The 13,147-nt window shown below is 49.0% G+C and overlaps 2 protein-coding genes across 12 annotated transcripts in view; one reads left to right on the top strand and one right to left on the bottom strand.

Moving 5' to 3' along the window:
• The window catches only part of COL23A1 (collagen type XXIII alpha 1 chain), a 173,307-nt gene extending 161,760 nt beyond the window's left edge, over window positions 1-11,547 (top strand). For 5 of the 6 annotated variants that reach the window (XM_083798342.1, XM_083798345.1, XM_083798346.1 and 2 more), the window contains 12 exons: window positions 305-358; window positions 1,133-1,177; window positions 1,673-1,762; window positions 2,073-2,135; window positions 2,830-2,871; window positions 3,397-3,423; window positions 3,952-4,023; window positions 4,114-4,167; window positions 4,355-4,381; window positions 4,900-4,953; window positions 5,613-5,699; window positions 9,564-9,626. In XM_083798342.1, coding sequence (XP_083654468.1) covers window positions 305-358; window positions 1,133-1,177; window positions 1,673-1,762; window positions 2,073-2,135; window positions 2,830-2,871; window positions 3,397-3,423; window positions 3,952-4,023; window positions 4,114-4,167; window positions 4,355-4,381; window positions 4,900-4,953; window positions 5,613-5,699; window positions 9,564-9,611 — 663 coding nt within the window. In that variant the 3' untranslated portion in view covers window positions 9,612-9,626. Of the gene's footprint in view, window positions 1-304; window positions 359-1,132; window positions 1,178-1,672; window positions 1,763-2,072; window positions 2,136-2,829; window positions 2,872-3,396; window positions 3,424-3,951; window positions 4,024-4,113; window positions 4,168-4,354; window positions 4,382-4,899; window positions 4,954-5,612; window positions 5,700-9,563; window positions 9,627-10,571 lie in introns of those variants that run through there. The other variant, XM_083798343.1, reaches the window with a different exon arrangement.
• Window positions 8,566-13,147, bottom strand: part of HNRNPAB (heterogeneous nuclear ribonucleoprotein A/B) — a 29,692-nt gene continuing 25,110 nt past the window's right edge. For 2 of the 6 annotated variants that reach the window (XM_083798371.1, XM_083798367.1), the window contains one exon: window positions 8,566-9,016. The gene's annotated coding sequence lies outside the window, so the exon portion shown is untranslated. Of the gene's footprint in view, window positions 9,017-12,441; window positions 13,142-13,147 lie in introns of those variants that run through there. The other 4 variants (XM_083798366.1, XM_083798372.1, XM_083798370.1 and 1 more) reach the window with 2 other exon arrangements.

Raw genomic sequence — 13,147 nt, 5'->3', positions numbered from 1 at the left:
CAGCTGGCTGGAGTGGGCAGAATGCAAACAAGTAAAATAAAAATTGAAAAGCCTAAAGTTGTGAGCACACCTACAGCCCAAAGCATTTTGCCTGCTGCATGTTACCCCTGGCTGGCTCGGGGTGTGTTTTCCTTTGCACAAACATCCTCAGGGCTGGGGGCCTTCAGGCCTGCCTTTGTGCAGCCCCGTGTCTCAGGGGCAGCCACTGTCACCCACTGCCAGAGCTGCTCCGGCACCGAGGTGACCGTGTGCCATGTTAAGGACGATGCAGTCGTGCTCACGCCTGTTTTGTTTGCTGTTTCAGGGTTCGCCGGGTCCCCCGGGGCCACCAGGCCCGCAAGGCGCTCCAGGCCCTAAGGTTAGACCGACCTCTGCTGCGCAGGCTGTGCCTCCGAGCGTGTTCGTTAGCGGCTGTCATGTAACGAGGCACACACTGCACGTGGGTCTCCAAAAACAGGGCAGGAGATGGTGGCTGTGGGATTTGGGACTGTGTGCAGTGAAGGAAATGTTCCTCAGTGCTTCCTCTGGCTGAAAAAGCAGGTTTCCACACTGCAGCCAAGCTGGGCCTGCCCTTCTCTGATCCTTGGCCTCCTCCAGGGGCAGGTGCCAGAGGAAGGGATCCGCTCCCAGTCCTATGCCCGAGGGGTGAAATCCCAGCCCCTCTGGGACTTGTCACCGTGTGGGAGGCAGAAGGAAATGGGGAAGATGCCTGAGGTGGGGCTGGGGGTGCCTTAGGCCCTGCTGAGCCCCCCTCCTGCCTCATGGCGGCGTGCTGCGTGACAGGCCTGTGCCCTGTCACCTTGTCCCTGGAGCACTGCCACTGATTGCCGATAGCCTATAGTCAGTTATAGCTTAAAAGAAAGTTTGATCTGTGGAAAAGCACGTGTCAGCAGTTGGGATGGGGCAGGATTTCGGTGCTGCTCAACCCAATCCCAGGTCCCACTGGGCTGGTGAAGCTGGTGTCACCAAACCCTGCCTGTGGCCCTCGCTGCGGCTCCTCAGCCTCGCGACACTCAACTGATAACCGCAGCAGTTGATGCAAGTGACCAACTCATGTCCTTTCAAAATGCTTTCCTGGGATCATTTCCTGGTTTAATTTACTGTTGGCTCTGCTTCCTTTGTGTTGCTTCAGGGGGAGCTGGGCCTGCCGGGTCCACCTGGGCTAGATGGCGAAAAGGTAGGTGGGCACGGCTGGATCGGGCAAAACGGTGCGGGAGAGCACTGGGAGCTGAGTTAGAAGCTAACTGCGTGCCCATGGTGGCCGTCCCTGTGGAAAGCCAACCCCAGCCTGCCCCGGGAGCAGGCGCTCTGCCCCACGGTGTCCAGCTGCACCTCCAGTAATTAAATGCCTCCAGCCCTGAGCACACAGATGCTGCTCATGTCCACGTCTGCCAAGTTAAATGGGCTACTTCTGTGAGCTGTTCATGAGACACTGTTTCAAATTCCAGCATAAACCGTCCAAACCCTAAACTGCTGCATTCCTTGCTTATGGCCAAGGGAAATTCTGCTGTGTCTGCAAAATCAGTATATGCAAGTTTTAATGTTAAAGCGTGTTTTCGTGAGTTGGTGCTGTATGAAAAACAGCAGAAAGGCAGAAATGGGTTCCTTGTTTCTGTTTTGAAGACCCATGTTTACAGTTTTCTCCAAATTGTTATTTTCTGTAAAATTCTAGGGTCCCAAAGGAGCTAAGGGTGACCAAGGCAGCACAGGGATCGCGGGACAGAAAGGAGAGACGGGAGAAATGGGCTTATCGGGTCCACCGGTACGTCTGCTACTTGCTGCCTTAATGCACTGATTTCTGCAAATGCTTGGTGTGTGCCTGGGTTTTGCTGAGTTGAGCAATGGCTTGTCCACACCACAGCGGAGCTGGAGGATGCGAGAGCTCTGAGCTTTCCTACGTAACGATGCTGTAGTGGCTGATTTCAGAGGGCACGAGGTGGTAGCACTGCTCCCCAGGAATGAACCAGAGCTTTGCTTGAGCAAGGGATGGAGTCTGGGGGAAGATAAATGCATTTTTCTCTTCTTGTTTTTGGAAGATGCAACACCATCACTGCCAAATTCTTATCTTTTAGGGAGCAGATGGGCCAAAAGGAGACAAAGGAGACACTGGATCGCCGTGTTTGCAGAATAACCACGTAAGACACTGGCACCACAAAGCCTCTTCCAGGACAAGGGCAGGTGAAGGTGGCAGGCAGGCAGTCCGTCGATGTGGTGGAGAGGAGCAGAAAACGGCTGTTCTCCATGAGAGCTTCGAGATGCCTATAAATGGGGCTTATTTATTAAGCAAGATCAGGGAATTTTTTTGGCACTGCAAAGTTGCTTTAGATTTGCTTTGATGGTTGAGATATTGAATGCCATTGTTATGTTTTGCTCTCAAAGCATGCTGAGCTTTGTGCCGTTTTATAGGCCTTCTGCACTGTTCATTTTTCACGCCTTTTGCTTAAAAGTTGGTGGGTTTTGATCATTTTTTATTAATGACATGAGAATGCTAGTTTTCTTCTGTGTTTTTTAATCAAAAAGGCTGTTTCCTTGTGTCTGTGTGGAAAATAGCCTCTTTATCCATTTCACAGCTAACAAATACACTGAGTACCGTGGCTGACGCCTCTAATTTCAGAGGCCGGTCTGATTCTCGTGCTTATTAAGATCCATTTATTCATAAATTCTACAGGCATCTCTTTGATTAGCAGATATCTGGATTGCCTCTATTAAATCAGAGGGCAGGCTACAGCGATCCTGGGCCATGTGAGCTTTTCCTTCCCAAACTGCCTGCCTTCTCTCTGCGACCGCGTGCCCAGCCCCGTTAACGTGCTGTTTAATTCCTCCGTGCAGATCATCCCGGAGCCAGGACCCCCCGGATTGCCCGGCCCCATGGTAGGACTCGGGGACACGGAGTGTGCGATAGAGCAGAGCTGCAGCTTCCTTACCCCATGCAATTAGTGAAAGGAGGCTGAGGGTGCTTTGCTCTGCTTAGCCGCAGTGGGCTGCTGTGAATTTAAGGATTAAAAAATAAATAAAAAATCAGGGAATAACTACAGCGTGGCTGCTGTCTTTGGAGAGACAGAAACACCTGGTTTAGGAGAGCACGTCAGCCTCTAGCAAGGTTGTGCTTCACAGCCACGCAGCTTTCTCACAGTCCTGAACCGATGTACCAGAGCTCTGATATCCTCCAGAGCTGATTCTTCGGGGTCTTATTGCTGCATGTTATGCAATTCAGCCCATTTCAGTTTTTTCCCACCAATCTGACATAGGAGAACCAAATAAACTACCACCTGTCTTGAAAAAGAAATATTTGGCCGTTGTCAGCCCGTAACTTTAGTGAGAAATGGTTTGGGAAGCGAACTATGGGGGTTTGTGTTTAAATTCTGCTTTTCAAATGCACCATTGTCTTTCCTGCAGGGTCCTCCAGGAATCCAGGGGCCTAAAGTAAGTCAATAAATTAAATGTCACCCACTGTTTCCAGGCTGCCAGTGCATTATTTGCAGGATCACAAAAGACTGTCAGCTCTGGGGACTGATTTTTTTTTGTCGCTGTTTGTGACAACACATCCCTCGGTTGTGTTGTTCAGCAGTTGGTGTTTTTGAAAATAAGCCATTTTTCCTTCCAAATAGGTTTATGATATTAAATGCTTTCCTTTATGGAGTCCTGATGGCCTGCAGCACATTTAAGTCTGGGTTTCCAAACCCACAGGCTGAAACCCTTAGTTTCAACTGCTTCTCTTAGGGTTTGGTCAAGAGGAAAACATTAACAGCAGCGAGGGTGTGAGCTGATGGAGATGTCCTTGTCCTTGGCTGTCCTCGTCTCAACTGCATTTTGGGCTGGTGCTGTGGCTTTTTTATGCTTCCACTGGTCTGCCTTAGGGCGCTTTCCTGACCTTTAGCACCAACTTCTCCCCTGAGGGCATTTCTGAGGCCTGGTTGTTGCTTGGCTGATCCCAGTGTTTCATTTCTGCAGGGCTTGGATGGTGCCAAGGGAGAAAAGGGGGATAGCGGCGACAAGGGGGAGCACGGCGACCCGGGACCGGCTGTGAGTTGTCTTCCCATATCTGACTTCTGTCAATACAAACCTACCTTACAGCAACTTTCCTAATGCTGGTTTTATTTCCCTTTTTTTAAGGGTCTCCCTGGTGCCCCCGGGCTCATCGGCTTACCCGGTACCAAAGGAGAGAAGGTAATCACTGCTGTGGGATGGGAGAGGTGGAATTGTGTTGCAATCCTAAAACAGGGGCTGTAAAACCCCTGTCACAGTGGGTCCTGCCGGCACAGCAAGGCCAGGGGTTACGGGTGCCATCCTGAACCTGCGGGGCTGCTCTGTGCGCTCGCTCCAGCACGTCTTCTTTTTGTTTTTACAACTGCAGGGAAAGCCGGGGGAGCCAGGACTAGATGTGAGTATGGAGACCATTAATTGTGATATGCAGAAAGGTGAACAACACGCATGTAAAAGCCATGAAATTGTTTGACATTCTCGCAAAAATATATAGCTAACGTGGTATGGGCTACTTTCCCTTTGTCCATGGAACAATGTCAGTAGGAAAAAGGCTTAATTCAGACCAGATGCTGGGCGGCGGCTTCCACCGCACAGCGGTAACCCCACCACACCGTGGTACATCTCTGCTGAACTAGAGGTGCTACGGGAGTTCCCCTTCCCCATCGAGAATACTTGTATTGGGTTCAGGAAAACAAAAATGTCTTGTGGATGAAGTATTATTAGGGTATGTTAAAGCACTAGCTTTCCCAAGAAATCGATGAGATCCAAAGTCAGACAGGACAAACGTGTCGTATCCTTCGCCGACGGGGGGGCAGGTTGGTTGCAGGGGGCTGCTTCTGTTAACTGAGATACTGGGATGTGCACAAAGCAAACTTACAAACCGCTTCTTTTCCCACCTACAAATTGTTGTAATAGGGTTTCCCAGGACTCAGAGGAGAGAAAGGAGAGAAGAGTGAAAGAGGGGAGAAGGTGAGTGGGTTATGGCTGTAAGGATGGTTGTGGGGATGAGCTGTCCAGGGGAAGGACTGGCTGCTCCTCTCGGGGGGCCATGGTGGCAGCTCCTGCAACCCTGGGGTCCCCTCCAGCCCGGCAGCATTTCTTAGTTTATTGCCGTGGGGCCTTTTCTGTGGCAGAAGTATTTGTCTGCAAGCCTGTCCCCCCACCGCAGCCTGCAAACACTGGAGGAGCCGGAGCTGCCTGACAGCTCTGGGTTGTGAAGAATTGCTCGTTTGGGTTTATAGACCTTGAAACCGGATCTAAGTTAGAGGTTTTGTAATAGGGATCCTCAACTAAAAGGGTGCCCGGCTGGTGGCAGCAGCTGGGAGCTGGTGCTCCAGCCGAGCTGGCAGGGGCTGCCCCGAAGCCCTCGCTGCCAGCTACCAACCTGGTTTCTAGCGGAAACTGGTCATTTGCTCAGTTTGTTATAAAATTATCTATTAAAATATTTCTACCCAGCTTCAATTGAAGATTTTCACTCATTTAATTGCTCGATTGAGGTTGCACCAGTGCAGACATCCCTACTCTGCGTGAGACTTGGGACTCTGCAGCTGCTGTGCAAGTGAAACCGAGGTGTGTTTTCCCTGCCAGTCACCCCTCCTGTTCCTGATTCTGTTTTCCTGTTGCAACAGGGTGAGCGAGGAATCCCAGGGAGAAAAGGAGCCAAAGGGCAGAAGGGGGAACCTGGCCCTCCCGGACTGGATCAGCCCTGCCCCGTGGTACGTCTTTTATTCTGCTCATCCCTGGTGTGCGTGGCAGGGACTGTGAGTGGCTGTGGCTTTGCAGCCAGGGAAAGCGAGGGAGGATTTAGTAGATCTTTATTTCGCAGTAAATCAGAGCAGATGGTTATTGTTTTCTCACTTTCCTTAATGGTTTGTTTTATCTGCGCTGCTGGAAGTTCACTGCTCACTGTAAGGGCTCCTCACTGGCCAGATGGGAACAAGCCACAGCAGTAAAAATAATCTTTGTGCAGAGACCTTCTTATTGTAGTCGGGAACAGTGGGCTTCAGTAATGCTCTTCAGAAGATAGCGTGCCCTGGTGAAGCTGCCTGCCTAGAGTTGAGTACGTTTGCAGTTGGGGAGTAACTTGAGGCACGGGACGGGAGGCGATTCGAAAGCAAGGTCGGCTCTTCATCCCGTCGTCTCCCACACCGAGCAAGGATGAAGCTGGCTCTAGCTCTCCCGCGTGGGGAAGCGGGTTGGTGTTGATAGCATCTTAATACTGCCAAAGAGATGTGATGTATGAGCTCCTTAGGCTGCCAAAAAGTGCCTCTGGGAGCAGAGACCTCCCGTGTTTCTCAGCGTGAGATAGCAGCTCGTGGCTCAGATCTGTCCTTTCTCAGACACATCCTGGGCCAGCGTCACACAGCATGCAGGCAAAAAGGCGTTCCAGAAACCTTCCTCCAGGTCTGCGGAAGGTGGATTGCTCCACAATGTCTCAAACCTTTGATGTGGCCCAGAATAAAATCTGCACTGATTATTTGGCCTGGTACAATCTACCTCCCTTTCATTACTGCTCTTCATTTAATGACTAAAACCAGAGAGATCCAACCCCTAAAATGCTTTGAGCTTTGCAGAATGAAAGAGTAGTTTGTATCAACTATCGAACTGAAACTACTCACATGTAACTCAGCTGCAGCTGACTCGCAGTGCCAGGTACCTGCTTAAACACGCTCCAGAACAAAAAATCCTGTCTTAAGTTCGTGGCGTTCTCCTCACCCCAGCAGCACAGCCGTGGCAATTGAAGCTGCCGTGCAGCTCCTGTACCAGCAGCAATGTCCCTCACTCAACGTACTTAATTTTGCTTGGAGACTGAATGTGAACACAATTATTTTGTTTCTGACGGATCACCTTTCTTCTCTTAACATGCTGGATGATTTAACCCTCATCTTTTTCACTGTGCTGTTCAAATGCGAACCTCTGGTCTGCGTACAGGAGATATTTCCCAGATGAGCCTGTGTGTGTCTGCGAGCTCCCCACCGCACAGCGCCTCTGTTGACTTGCTGTGTCATCAGAAAAGGATGCGCGAAGCTCTGACAATGTGCTTTCCTTTCTGCTCACACGCTGATGTCTGTTCAGTAACTCCGGTGTCGTTCTCAACGAGCAGTTTTGTCTGTTTCCGAACAGGGAGATCGTAGCATTTCGGGCAGCCAAGGGGAGCCAGGCTTGCCAGGCCTGGCCGGGGTGAGCGTGCCCTGCCCGTTGGTACGGTACCTGCTCTTTGCCTTTCTCGCATGGCTTGTGTGTGCTCCTGCTGTGGCTGAGCCCTGTCCTGGGGAATGAACCCTCCAGGGAGAGAAAGCGACGCAAGGCAGCAGAGCTGAACACGCTGCTTTGCTTGGGCACTCGAAGGACCCCAACGCGTTGTGCCTTCTTCCCACGGTTAAAATGCCTTCAAAGAGCGAGGGCAATGGCCATCGCCAGGGGTGTCAACCCTTCCCAGTAGCACGTACTGAAATTCGGTTCTCATTTCTCTCTACCTACGGCCCAGCCTGGCTCTCCTCGTGCCTGTGCTTCTGCAGCCCTGCACGTCAGGCTCCCGGCTGGGTTTTGAAGGCTCTCCCTATGGGTGCTGCGAACCTGCGGAGCAGGGCTGCAGTTCACTGGCACTTGAGGCATCAAAAAGGTGTTTGCTGGGTCAGCTCTGTGCTGCAGAGCTCGGGTTGAAGTCCACCGATTATGCGGAGGTTCACGCTCTGCTCTCTGATCCAGAGGGTTCTGCATGACTAGCTAAAAGAGGTCATTGTTTTATTTTCATTTTTTTAACCATAGAAAATGCTGCATGCTAGATGATTTGCAGTTGTCTTCAGAGAAACAAAAGGGCAGTAAGCTGTCTCTCTTTCAAAAAGTTAAATTACTTTCATATGTGTCTAAGAAACCAATTATTAGCAGCAGGCCTGCTCCAGCTCTTCGTATTTACTCCCCGGAGATGTTATATTTACTAAGCACGTCCCGTCTGAACTACAGAGAACACGAGACCCACCTATGCTGCCGGTGCAGAAGGTGGCTTCTCCTGCAGGCGACTGCAGTGACCGGTTAACGTGGCACGTGCACGCGTCCCACCTTGCGTGTACCGCGGGCTGCCCGCGTGCCGGCTTCGTCCTTGGTGCGGCCGGGGGCTGCCGGCTTCTCGGCGACTGCTTTCGGTCCAAGAGCGCGAGCGTGAGCCTCGCACGTGGCTTGGGAAGCGCTCTGTGAGCCGACAAGTCCTTTTGGGATCACTCGAGTGAAACGTGGTAGAAACGTGTGGAGTCTGATGGCCAAAAGAGTATTTGGAGTGCATGGGAGGGAGAAAAGGCCCAGGGCAGCGATCGGCCCTGTGAGGGTCGGTGTGCTGGGGGGGGCTCTAACAGCAGCCCGGGGCTTCCCTGGGGGCAACAACTGCTCTGTGTGTTGTCCCCATTAGCCTTCACCCCAACAACTCTGATAAACGCACGTGTTGCACGTTTTTTGTCTCTTTTTATCATCATGGACCAAAATACTGACTGGTGTCAGCAGAAATTTGTGTGTGCTTCCAAGTCTGTAATCTACAGGAAAGTGCGTGCAAATAACCCGACCTGTCACGCTGTGAGCAGCTGCAGAGGGTCACCTTGCTTCACTGCATCTGTTTTATTGGGCATAGGCTATTTTACATATAAAATCAATACAGAATACAAAAAATGTGATGACTGACATTTACAGTAAAAAATGTAAAAATGCATTTTGACCTCTATTTGCACTAGCAGTTCTCTCTGCTGCAGACACGTCCTCGTGGCCTCCAGCCCCTGCTTAGTTTGGAGATGGTTCTGAGGGAGGGGTCAGTGCCTGGGTGCTCTCTGTAGCTCTACAGGCACAAATTGATGCAATCAGAGATCCAAGAGCCTTAAAAAATCCAGCATCAGAAAAGGCAGCTGAAGTCAGCTGTTTTCTTCAAAAGTATCTTGAAGGAGTCGGTCACACACAGTCCTCCGCTCCTCTTCTAAGGGGCTCCTTCCTTTTCAGTGTTTTCCTCCTGGTAAGCAAGCTCTTTAGGCTGAGTTCTGTATGTTTCTTGTATCTCCATCGGAAAAAGACAAATATTTTCACTCCCTTTGCATTGTCCACAACTCATCCTATTTCAATCAGTTCAGCAACTCGAGATTTCTTAAACAAACTAAGTACTGCAGAATTGAATTTAACACAATCAGGTTATCATCAAAAAAATCTACCACCCCCAACCCAAAAAGCGTGTATTAACAGAAGATACATTTCCACATCGTGCTTTCCATGTATAGGTCTGATCACAAAAAACAGAAACAGCAGATTATAAAGTTAATTAACTGAGGTTCCAGATCTTTATATTTGTTCACATTTCCCCTTTTGTTTAAAGGAAAAGAATGTGTGGATTTTTATTTATTTTTTTAACCCTGGGGTGTACTCAGCATCATGTTGTGTGTGACACTGCATAACTATTTCTGTGGACGTACAGTGTGTACATTTTGCATGGTAATTAACCTTACTGCTAAACCTCTCATCGCTGTTGTGAGGACTGAGCGTTGGGTTTCTGGGTCTGACACTGAAATCACTGTCAGCAGAAATTTATGTCTGTAAATTCAATTTTGCAGGGACCAGATGGACTGCCAGTAGCGGGATGTTGGCATAAGGTACAGTAGTAATAATAATAATAACAGATCCTTGAGTAGGCCCTGGGTAGCCGGTTTGGTGCACGGTGATTGTACGACTGCGTTTCCTTTTAGCAGCAGGCTCTGCACCTGGCAGGCAGCGTCACGCCTTGTGGGAGCAGGATTTGACCTCATTTCATGTCGTGTTCCCCACCGCAGCAGGCTGGTATCTGCGCAAGTGCTAGGAACACCGCTCCAAAAACTTGCTAAGCCTGAAAAATCGTTCTCGTAAATGTTGTCAGTAACAGTGCGTTCTGTCAGGCTCGCTCAGACGAGGCCTTTGTTACCTTTGTTATGGCCCCAGCAGCTTTGGAGCCGCTTGGGCAAAAACTCCATGGTCCTGCAAAACGCGCCTGGGTACCGCACTGCGTCCTGGCTGAGACTGGAGATGGGGTTACCTTTTGTCACAGTTACAAAACGTCTATTTCCAAACTGAGGCTTTTCTGCCACTGCAATTATAAATCACGACTGCGCTGCTGCAGTGCCTGACCAGCACATCTGGGTGCACGGGGTCAGGTAACTCCTGACGGCTCGTGCACCTCGAGCAGCCAGGGGGTGTACGGGAGGGGTGGCAGTGCCAAAGGCAGCCCGGGAGAACGAGGAGAGACGTCTCCCCCCAGACAAGCATCTGAGCCAGACTTACATGAGGGTGCTGGAAGCTTGTCCTCCAGCAAGGCTGTGACGCTGAAGCCGAGCGGGATTGCTAACCCAGTTTCAAATGTGGTACGCGGACACACACCAATTAATAGCAGGCATGTCACTAACTGGCTGCAAACCCTCCGTTAGAATGTAAGCATGCTCTTAGCATATAACAGCTTTTAATTTTGTGGTAAGTTGTTTGGATGTACTGTTAACGTTCAGAGAAATCTGACCATCAACCCTTACATTAACAGGAAGATTAGTAGTGGAGTGTTTCTCTTGATCAAAATGTTTGTCTGTGTTCTTTTTCAGTGATCTCTAAGCATGAAACACAGTGTGTAAATAATGTGATATATTTTGATCTTTTTAATTTTTGTATAAAAAAAGGAAAAAAAAACCTTCAACAGTAATATATTGACCTTTTTTTATACTGGATTCTGCCATTTATGGACTTTGAAAATACTGTAAAGCTCCCAAACCCGTCAGATACGCATGGTAACACTGAGATGTGATAAAGGTACCAATGACCCTGGCTGGGAATGAGCAGTGCTCACTGCTAACGCTGCTGCGTGAACTAACAGCACGGAGACGGCGTGTTGCCTCGTGTGCCTTACCGCACGATGCAGGGACGAGTCCCTGCCCTAATCTGGCTCTCAACTCTGTATTTGCATTGTACGTGCGCACTACAAGAGTGAAAAAAGCTGGCTGAAAGCAAAAAAGAAAAAAAGGACGCAGCCCTAGGTATGGAAGCAGCTGCCGGATGCCATCTGGTCAAACAAAAAGACTTCAAACTGGCAGAGGAAACAAAGCCAAGCTCCCTTCGTCGCTACCTGCCCTTGTGATGGAACTAGCGAGCCCCTGGCAAAATGCAGCAAGCCGGGCTGCCTGCGGATCTCTGTTCCTATCAAGGAAAGCTTTTATCTCAAGAGGGAACGCCTCTGGGTCCTGCCCTGTGGCTGAAGACGTGCGAGCACTTTGTTACTGTAGATCCCACCGTGGAAACCTCCACCGCAAAATTTCCAACAGAGCAACACGCTAAAACTGCCAGCCCAGAGCTGCGCCACAGGGAGGGCTCTGCTGAGGTCTTTTCTTAAGCAACAGAGCCCAGACTGTTGCTACTGGGCTTCCCAAATCTCGGAGTTTGGGGCATTTGTCTTGGTTTGTAGGGTTCATTTGCATTTGATTTTCTTGGGTTTATATGGTTTGATTGTGAACTCTGTAGCTCTGCGCGTTCCTCACCCTCCTTTCATTCCCCTTTTCTGGTTTTTTCTTTTAATTATCTTATCTCAGGCACATCCCATGCAGAGCAAGGTAATGAATAAAATGATGGTTATGATTTTTCTCTGCATATTGCCTTAGTGACAGAAATTTTTTAAAAAATTGCCAACATCTTTACCAGCTATGTTTTTAAAGATTTGGGGGAAAAAAACAAGGATTATGCAGTAGAGAGCCATAAAAAATATTTCAGGGGGAAGAAAATGGCTTACAGACAAGTCTGTTCAGCTTACAATGAAGATTGAGGCAATCGGATTCCTTTAGAGGGAGAAGATACTTTATAGAAACAAGTTCATCCCATGGCTGGAAGCTGAAGCTACGTAAAATCACATAAAATAGGCCATGGCTTTTTAATGGTGAGGCTGGTTAATCCTAACCAGCCCAGTGATGGAATCCCCATCACTTTAATGCCTTTGTGATTTCACAGATCGTTTCTGGAGGAAATACTTTAGCCCAATACAAGTCGCTAGCCTGTGTGTAGGAGTCTGAGGTGAAATTAAGAGCCTGACTGTGATCAAACCAGATGATACAAGGGCTCTTCGTGGCCTTGAATTTAAGAGAACAGAAGGGAATCATTTTTGGTGTATTGCATAGATCTGAGCCCCGTCACATCCTTGTTCCGCTGCATCTCTGAGGGCAGCGGTGCCAGAGGGGACTCACGGGAGGGGATGCGGTTATCGGCCCCAGGGGAACCTGCCAGCTTGGTAGATGTGGACACACAAGGTTTACGTTTGTAGGCATTAAACTGCTGTTACCTAGCTTTGTTTGCTGCTTAGGGTCTACACCTAGGCGTTGCTTGCTTTGTGGCTACACTTCACGTCTTCACCAGTTACTGACCGTACTCTTGGTGCTGTATAGACTAAATCTGTAAATTCAGATCATCTAACAAATCAAGAAACAAGAATTATTTAACTCAAAACAGCAATGAAAATGCATTTTATTTACTTCCATTTCATGATGTTAGCTATCACTTTTGGTGCGGGTGGTTTTAAAGGCGTACGGAGCAGTTGAACGAGCTCCCGCTGGCTTTTAATTCTTTTGAAAAACCCCTTTTCTGTCCCAATTTAAAGCTAATTCTTCTGTGGAAGGTTGAAGGCAAATCTCTCATTGATGTCAGTGGGAAGAAGATCTGTAATTGTTCCCTTAATGTACAGTTGCTCTTCCCGTCTCCCCCAGTCATCTCCAAACTAAAACAGTGAACTACTCCAAACCACGCTGTGGGCTGCTACGCTTGATATCCTGCAGATGTCCTGTTCGTGGAACCTCTATTGGTATCAATGAGAGCTCAGTCCCCAGAATGACTGCAGAAAGCACAAGAATCTGGAAGTGTCCACAAACAATCTACAATGCAGATAGAAAAGTCTTGTTTTACATACGCTGGCAAAAACTAAACAGCTTTCTATCTAGCTCCTACTTGAAGAAGTTTGATATCACTGAAGCTACGAGACAAGCTAACCTCCAAAGCTTATGAAATTATATTAAAATTTATATTTTCTCTGAGGAAATACCCCGAAGTCCTATTATCTTCAGGTAAACAAGTCAGTATTCCGTCTTCAACTTGTGGAATATCCAGTGCTTGTAGGCATCAACTGTGACCACTGCCAGGCCTGCAA

The sequence above is a fragment of the Anser anser genome (genome assembly GCF_964211835.1).
Source record: "Anser anser genome assembly, chromosome: 14".
Classification (NCBI taxonomy): Eukaryota; Metazoa; Chordata; class Aves; order Anseriformes; family Anatidae; genus Anser; species Anser anser.
This window is presented reverse-complemented; position numbering and strand designations above follow the sequence as displayed.